The sequence below is a fragment of the Adiantum capillus-veneris genome, chromosome 11 (assembly GCF_014529385.1).
Source record: "Adiantum capillus-veneris isolate H3 chromosome 11, ASM1452938v2, whole genome shotgun sequence".
Lineage (NCBI taxonomy): Eukaryota > Viridiplantae > Streptophyta > Polypodiopsida > Polypodiales > Pteridaceae > Adiantum > Adiantum capillus-veneris.
This window is the reverse complement of record NC_140941.1, coordinates 41,979,592-41,988,591: the sequence shown is the minus strand read 5'-3', so window position 1 is coordinate 41,988,591 and position 9,000 is coordinate 41,979,592. Positions and strand designations below refer to the sequence as shown.

At 42.1% G+C, this 9,000-nt stretch overlaps 1 protein-coding gene across 1 annotated transcript; it reads left to right on the top strand.

Moving 5' to 3' along the window:
* The first annotated feature begins 6,097 nt into the window (after window positions 1-6,097).
* Window positions 6,098-7,236, top strand: LOC147447155 (uncharacterized). The gene has a single exon (XM_086523038.1). It carries the CDS (start codon window positions 6,210-6,212, stop codon window positions 6,936-6,938), a length of 729 nt encoding a protein of 242 aa, XP_086379164.1. The 5' UTR covers window positions 6,098-6,209; the 3' UTR covers window positions 6,939-7,236.
* The last annotated feature ends 1,764 nt before the right edge of the window (window positions 7,237-9,000 follow it).

Genomic DNA, 9,000 nt, shown 5'->3' with positions numbered 1-9,000 from the left:
AGACCCAATCATTTTCTTTAAAGACTTGGACTCTTCTGTGCTTGTCAGCAACAGCCTTTTTCCTTTGCTGTGAGATAGAGATAGCATCCTTAATCTTTTGAAAAGATTCTTGTAGGTCTCGGCTATACTCATCTGCAGCGAAGATCTCCCCATGTACCTTAAGTAGCAAGGGACTTTTTGATCTCCCCTCAATTACCTCGAAAGGTGTTTTTCCCGTGGAAGTATGTACAATGTTATTGTAAGCATACTCCACTAAGGGTAAGTACTTCTCCCATTGGGATCTTTGATCTACTTCCGTTACATAGGCTTTTAGTAGATCGAGAATGGTTAGGTTAGCTATTTCACTTTGGCCATCCGTTTGTGGATGATAGGCCGAAGAGAAGTTTAGCCTTGTCCCTAAATTCTCAAAGAGACCCTTCCAGAAATTACTGGTCATTCTAGGATCTCGATCCGACACTATGGACATTGGCAAGCCATGGTACTTGAAAATTTGTGAAATGAAGAGGGTTGCCATTTGATGGGCTTTGATAATTTTTTTGACAGGTATAAAATGAGCTTGTTTACTGAACCTGTCTACTATCGTCCATATTCCCGTATTCCCATGGATGGACTTAGGCAATCCAAAGATAAAATCCATGGATATGCTCTCCCATGGTGAATTAGGGATTGGCAAGGGTTGAAGCAATCCAAGTTGCTTCCCTCTATCAAATTTTGTCTTTTGGCATACCACACATTTAGAAACATACTCTTGTATGTTCACTTTCATGGTAGGCCAATAGAAATATGTTTCAATTCCCTTTAAGGTAGACTGAATCCCTCTATGCCCCGCATAAGGTGGAGCATGAGATTCATACATTACTTTCTCACGTAGTGAGTTAGTAACACATAGTCTATTGCCATAGAGAAGATAACCATGTTGTAAAGTAAATGGTTATTCTTTCTTCCCTAATGCAAGGGCTGAAATCACATCTCTAAAATCGGGATCAATAGCATACTCATCTATCATCGAAGATAGATCATTGTGAGTTGCTATGGAAACCGCATTCACTCTCGGCCGTCTTGAGAGTGCATCAGCTACTTGATTATGTTTGCCAGCAATGTGAGCAATATGAAAATGAAATTGCGAAAGGAAATTTTCCCACCTCATTTGTTTGTCGGAGAGCTTGGTCTGCGTCATGAAGTACTTAAGACTTTGGTGATCCGTTCGCAGAATGAAAGGAGTCCCCAATAAGTAGTGCTTCCATGAGTCTAAGGCATGTAGAACTGCAAGGAGTTCCTTTTCATATATGCCTAGAGCTTTCTCAACAGGGTCGAGCCTTCGACTCTCATAGCCTATGGCGTGCCCTTCTTGGAGCAAAAAGGCAATCACCACAAGCATCACATTGGACCTCAAATGTTTTGAGAGATCCGGTAGTGTAAGCACAGGTTGAGAGATAAGCTTTTCGAAAGCATTGTTCTCCTTAGCAGACCATGTATACCTAACGATTTTCTTTGTTAGGTCATGTAATGGTCCCGCAATTTGTGAGAACATTTCTATGAAGCGTCTATAGTATGCACACATACCTATAAAGCTTCTTAGTTCATGAAGATTCCTTGGTTTAGGCCATCCTTTTATTACCTCTAACTTGGATGGATCCATTTGGATGCCATCTTGAGAGATAATGTGACCTAAATACTGAATCTCTTGCAAGAAAAATTCACTTTTCTTTCGATTAACATAAAGTTTATTCTCTCTTAAAACTTGAAATATTACCTGGAGGTGTTGCTTGTGTTCGTATAATGAATTAGAGTAGATGATAATATCATCAAAGAACACTCCAGTGAAGGTTCGATGAGGCCTGAACAACTTCTCCATCAAGCGGTTGAATGTGGCTGGTGCATTGGTCAAGCCAAAAGGCATGACAATGTATTCATAAAGACCAAATGTGTTGCAAAATGCGGTCTTTACAATATCTTGATCAACTACTTTTTATTTTAGTTTCCTAAATTTTTTTTGGTCCCAAATATCCCAAGTGCTCTTTTAAATTATTTTTTTATTTTTTTATTTTTAAGTCAGGCGATAGCCGCGCACGGTTTCAGCGGCCTTTTTGGGCCACACACACACACTAAACCTTTACCTACTCTCTTGACTAACCTAACCTTATCTCCTCTACAGCTAACTACTTTGCTAACTAAGCTTAACTACTAACTGACAGTGAAGCTACCTACTCTGCTAACTGCTTACTCATTTAGTAGCTAATGCACTAACTATTAACTGTGCAAATAAAAAAAAACTGTGTAAAAGCAGACATTGGTAGAAAACAAGCTATCCACTAACTATGTAAAGACTGTGTGCAAGCAGACATTGGCAAAAAACAAGCTAACTGTCTTATCTAATTACTCATTCGCTACTAACACACTGACTACTAACTATGAAAAAGATTATGTGCAAGCCGACATTGGAAAAAAACAGAGATTATGTAGGAAATAAAAACTTGCAGAAAATAACTTCTTCTTCTTCCTCTTCCTTCCTAACACAAACACTCACAGAAGAAGCACAGAGTGCCTCTTGAGCTTAGTGCAGGGCGATTCTCCGACAGCGGCGCCAAAAATGTGGGCTTCTGCCATACTTATCGAAGCAAGGGACTTGCCTAACATTGTGTGCGAGCCACAGATGGCTCCAAGCACGCAACTAGCCTAAACTAGTAAGCTCAAAGATGACAATGGTGTGTCACTCACCGCTCTACGCTTGCTGTTGTGGAGGATTCCTCGCCGCGAAGAAGAGGGAGCTGTCGCTGCGCCATGCTCAACCGCCTCACCATCGTCGTGCCGCCGCAATGCTCGATCACTCTCTCTCTCTCTCTCTCTCTCTCTCTCTCTTAAAACACACACACACACACACACACACACACACACACACACACACACACACACACACACACACACACACACTATAGTACACAAAGGAAACAGAGAAGGAGATGGAGCAAGAGCACTCTTCTTGCATTGCACAAATGAGAGAATGAGGTATTTTACGTTTAGATTGACTTTTATATGGGCTTGCCCATTCACATTTGGGCGCCCACACTTAGCCAATCTTACCCAAACATTATAGGTTCCAGTTTTAGAGTGCGCCTCTCATCGGCGATCACTCTTAACCATTCCTACCTGACCCACAAGCTCGGCCAATAACATAATACACTACTAGCGGGTCTGACAAGCCCGGCCCATGGCTACATAAAAGGTGGTCGCTTGGTGGTAACACGCTCTCTCTCTCTCTCTCTATCTCTCTCTATCATTGAAAAGACTCCCTTCTTCATGTACCGAAGGAACATGGTCTGCATTCCCCTACAAATAAGGCCTCTCGTTCTCACTTCAACAAGTGATTGAACTTAACACACTGCTCATCAACCACATGTTTATCCAACATTAAAACTGTGTGTATAGGCATATCAATGGCATACCCATGGGATTAGCATGCTCCCCCCTATGATGCAATCTCTACCTTCATGCTCTAGATTATGATTAGCTTGCGAAAACCCTTAACTCAACTAATCCAAAATCTATCTTGGCAAAATTTGGCACGCCTTATAGATACTTTGACGACCTCCTCATCATTAACTCAGAGGACCCTCTACAGTTCATAAATGACCACACCATATACCATGAGTGCCTAAGCATTGAAAGTAATACTGACACCCAAGCCAAATTTCTCAATCTCAGACTAACCATCACTGATAACCAATTAATAAAAAAACTCTCCAAAAAAGAGGATGGCCTACCTTACAAACCTATCAAATATCTCCAAAGGTCAAGTAATAGACCTACAGAATGGGCCCACAAAGTAATTCTCCCCCAACTGAAACCCATTCTACTTTGTAACACATACCCATTAGAAGCCGCAAAAGACATCAAAAATCTCATCCAAGCATTCTGTAACAATGGTTTTGAACGCCCAAAGTTATGGCGATTGGTGAGAGAGCACTTGCAAAACTACATAGCATCCTCATGCACATGCTTAATCAATGATGTCTTGGAGCACCTTAAAATTGAAGGGCAGTAGGACCCCTTAGGGGGCCTAGTGCCCCCTAAAAATAAAAATAAAAAGGGATCATACCTCCTAGTGTGGGTGGAGGAGGGCCTCTCCCCACGATGTTGACAGGCATCTAAACAAGGCTTGGTGGAAAACCCCCCTTAGAACACACCCCTCTCAAAACATAGCTCAACCCACACAAAAAAAGGGGCCTTGTAAGAAAACACCTCCTCCAAAGAACATGGGTGGAAAGAGAAGAGAGGGAAATTTGGGCTTGTGGACTCTCTCTTTCTCTCTCGGTAATCAGGCACAAGTAGAATTTAGGCACAAGTAGAAATTCAAGAGGAGAAAAGGGCAAGGGAAGGTTACGATGAAGGGAAAAAAGCGTTTTTTTTATAAATGGTAATCTTGGAAATTCAACAACATGTTAACCGTACAGGGTGGTTTCTTAGCGAGGTTTCTTTGCGAGGCGATTACATATTGCTTTCATCGGGTTGGGGATTTTTGATTAGGGGTTTGCAGATTAAAAGGCATACAGATGATGGCGTATACAACCGATTTGTAACAAGGTTTTCAGATATCACAAATTGGAAGCATCTATTGGTTGTTGCTAGCATCAATTAAGTGTTAATATCTTGTTTCAATTCAATTTTAGCCATTATTTGTGTCTCGAGTCATGATTTTCTTCCGCGATTTCTTTTTAAGCGTCACTATATCTTCTTATTAACACTAAAATTGACCCTATCTAGACTCGTTCACTTGGTTCGAGTCTCCGTTGCTTATCCATCTACAACTAGATGCCTGCCGTTTTCCCAATCGACCCTTGAGGTTGTAACTTTTATGCAAAGGTGCCGTAGTGCAAGGACGAGCAATGTGGTACGGTGAGAGTGGGCAATGCTATGAACTCTCATGTACGCTTTGTGCCCCACCTCGCTTTCTTGCTACATTTCCACTAGCTACCACAGTTGCCCCCAGCGCTACGTATCCCGTAGGTGATCTCTATGTGTTTGCAACTACTTCAAACCACGCTACGCATGACCCTGATGAAGTTTTCAACTAATATGTTCATAAACGAGGGAGGGATTATAGGTTGCACCGCCTCAACAACTATTCGACACGAGATATTGAATGAAGTCTAGACAGTGGGATCGACGACAGGGAAGCCCAAGCACGTAAATAGAGACGCATACGTATATCCGATGGGAAAAGGTAAACAAGGGCATGAACAGTAAACAAAGATATAGGAGGGGTAAACAAAAGCTAACTTTATAAACCTGTGAATTTACATGGGTTTTAAGAACCCTCACGCACCTGCGTGGTTAGCTCATCAAGCTCTTATCAATGAGCGTGGTTAGCTCATCAAGCTCTTATCAATGAGGTGACGAATTCAAATCTCTAAACCCTACTTTTTTGGCCAAGAAGGCCATAGGAAAGTGGTAGAGAAAAACATGCAATTTTTTCACCATCAAATGGTCACCCTCACATTAACTTTTCTAGGTGACTTTTCAAGTCATTTCATGCCTTGCTATATTCATTTGAATATTTTCATTATGAAAATGAACATGTGTGTGTGTCTCTCTCTCTCTCATCTCTCTCCATTAAAGTGTTCAAGAAATATAATTTTTTTCAGACATATAAAACTCATTTTCTTGAATTTGTTAAGAGGAATTTTTAACATTTTGATTTATTTTTTAAGTTTTATATTATTTTCTTCTATTTTGGGACAAAAATTCTCCTTTTCCCCTTACTCTCAATTGACATTTTTGAAATTGAAACGGTACAATATTAAGCTGAGATACATTTTTCATGAACACAAGGTCCATTAACATGTCAAATGTGTTCTAATAATCATTTATTAGAGAAAAAAATGATGCCTTCTTGAGGCCATCGTGAAGTCTTCACCTTGTTCTACACCCTTCCCCGGTCTTGAAATCCGTGCGCTTCACCATCCGCCATCGATCCTACCGCCCTGAGGCATTTAAGACCCCTGTCAAATAGTGCTACGGCGCACGGGTGTATGTTACGGAACTATGCTCAAGTTGGCCCCTCAGTGTGGAATCGTGGATCCGTCGTGAGCTCAAAACGCGGAGGTCAGCTCGAAGTCGTCGCGGATCGAGTCCGATTTCGAGTCCGATTTCAAAGCTTGCTCCTTGACAGTCTTTAAAGGGCCGCCCGACCGCATGTCTCCTCATCAGCTATGGCGTGCTGTTATGCAGGCCCTTCTTCTGCCTCCTCTCCGGTCCTTCCAAACGTGCTTCAGATGAGCAGTTTCATTGGTGATGATCATGACGATGATGGCATTGTCTTCGAGAAGAGAAGCTCCAATTTGCCTTCCATTTTCACAAGCGAAAACCATGAGCATCGGGTCACCTTGGAAGACTGGACCAAGCAGTACGAATCAAGCGAGCGCCATCTTGTCCGCAAGCAGGCAAATTGCAGCAGTGCACGCTCCGATCTCTATCAAATCCTGGGGCTCTTTTTTGTCTTTCAGGGGGTTGTCCTCACTGCTGTTGCCCAAGCCAATCAGCTGAGATGCCATAACTGGATACTCCCCTTCTTCCTCTGTCTTCTCACATCCCTCGCTGCATTTGGCGCTTGCCTGCAAAAGCTCAAGGAGATTTCAGAGCTTACAGAACAGCATCGTCTGGAGAGAGCCCATTATGTATCTTTGCGCAGGAGCATTGAAAATTTGAAGCAAGAAGGGGTGTCCTTTGATGTGCGAAAGGGCCAACCGGAGCTCAAAGGTCCGTATACAGAAGCCGAGTCATCTGGCAGGGGCAGTATCGATAATGTCTGCAGTAGTTTCTCACACTTTTGCAGTGTGTGGATTTTGAGCTACGCAGGTGCTGTCCTCCTCTTACTCTGCGTCTTTTCGGCGCTCACACTTTTCTCTGTTCACCAAATTCTGTGCAATCCGGGCAAATGAAAGCAGGGCCTTTTGTGGCTCGGTTAGTGATGCATTGAGCTGTGCTGAATTGTGGCATTCGGTGATTTGTTGTTGTTGGAAGGGAGATTGAAGAGCCGAAAGAGCCTGATGCTTTGTAATCCCATACTGGACCCATTGACACCAGAAAAACAGTCCAGAACACTGCCATTAACTTATTCCACACAGATAACTTGTGGCCACCGTGTTTTTTCCCCGTAAATGTCATAATTTGATCCATTGTATTATGTAAAATTTTTTGCGGTTCTTTGTGAATCTAATTGACTGCATTCCAAGGAAACCAGTGTAGGCGGCCATATTGCTTGTGTTAATATGTCTCATGAAGGAATCAGAGGTAGAAAAAAATATTTCGTAGAGGCAGGCTGCTCTGTAGCTCTGTTGCACTTGCCATCTCCGGAAACTTGGATATATACCCTTTGTATGACAGGGTGCAATGTATTGAGGCTGACATTGAATGTGGCTCTTTAAGTTTTCTGGAGAAATTTGAGGAAGGAATTTCTTTCTAAGTCAGTTCTTTACAAAATCAGGTCTTTGTGAACAAGCTGTTTAGGACATGCCATTTGAAACAGGTCTGTACTAATTGATTCCATCCATCTTCCTGAGGGCAGTGAATACTTGGGTTTTCTCCATGTTTTGCATGTTTTTTCTTGCTGTTATACCATCGACTTACTGGTTGTGAAGAAGTGATGCTTATCAGGCTCGAGTTGGGTGGACAAACAAATTTGTATGTGTGGAGGGTGACTGTGTATCTCTGCGGGAAAACTACTTCAGAAGGATTTTCTCTATCAAGGTATCCTTTTATGCACTTGTCATTTTCATGATTATTCTTTATGATTTCCAAAACGATACGATCAAGAGAGGACATATAGTTTATTTTAAGATAGGTTGTGTTTTTGGTATGATGATCTTTAGCATAAGGTTAGAATACGAGTATGATACAGGCTTTCCTCCATATCTTTAACTGGGTTTATGAGCTTGATCATTTCTGTCCACCGCCTTTGTCTTGAGTAATTGCCATCTAGGGGTAAAAGCAGGGTGGCTTTGCAGAAGGCATTTAACTGCACTAAAATGTTTCTTGCAAGGTAGGATGCTTAAGTTCTCATTTCAGAGTTTGGTCATCATGGTTAGTACCTGTGATTTATTTGAGTTCCAGTGAAACGCATGAGCTTGTAAGTTAGTGTTCTTGTTCATGAGAGAGTTCCGGTCAATTTTGTGCAGGTGCTAGGAATGATAAATACCACGAATGCATCTCTTTGTAGTCTAGTGTAGTCAGGTGGAAGTACAGGAGTACTCACAAGTATTTCATTGCCCAACACCTAAACTTGCTAGCACTGTTATCCCATATGCAAATTGATCTTATTAAAGCATTGTATAGATGGAAATGTGCATCGACATGTGTTCCCTTCTTCCTTCCATGTACCAAATACTTTGGGACGAACTTATCGTTCACTACCTTGAGTCACCACCTCTTTTGCGTCTTTTGCTTGCTAGCTTGAAGGAAAGTTGAAGGAGTGAAGATGAGCTCCATCGCTTTGGCTGTCAAATCATCTTTAGTGCAGAGCATGTTTGATGTCCGATTTTAGCGGGTTGACCTTATTCAATGCGAAACCATCCACAAGTTCAATACGAGCAAGGGAAAAATTTGTCACCAAAAGTGAGTGGTCTTGGTCTACAAACTTGAAATTGCAGCCAACAGAAATTTCAAGTTTGTTACCCACAGAAATTCATAAAGGAAGTCATACTTCTTGGCGGTTGGGTTAACCTTGTAAAGTCTCTACCAATCACCAGCTTTTTGCTTGTTGAGTCCAGTCTTGGCGAGTCCTTGTTGATGCCACTGCTGCGGAGGTTTCTATCATGCTGGAGTTGATCGCTAGCAGTGAAATCAAACCTCCCTTCTGTCTTTGAGTTCAGGATCGATCTGGAGCCCGTAGAACTGGGCAGCTGTGGTTAGATTTTTGGCTCGTGATTGTGGGGGACTTAGCATGTACATCATGGGTGATGAAACTTTGAATGACAAGATGTGGGCGAAAATGGAAAATCCTGG

What these genes read in the sequence shown, in the direction of transcription:
- LOC147447155 (XM_086523038.1), top strand. Translation starts at nt 6,210, where the DNA reads ATGGCGTGCTGTTATGCAGGCCCTTCTTCTGCCTCCTCTCCGGTCCTT.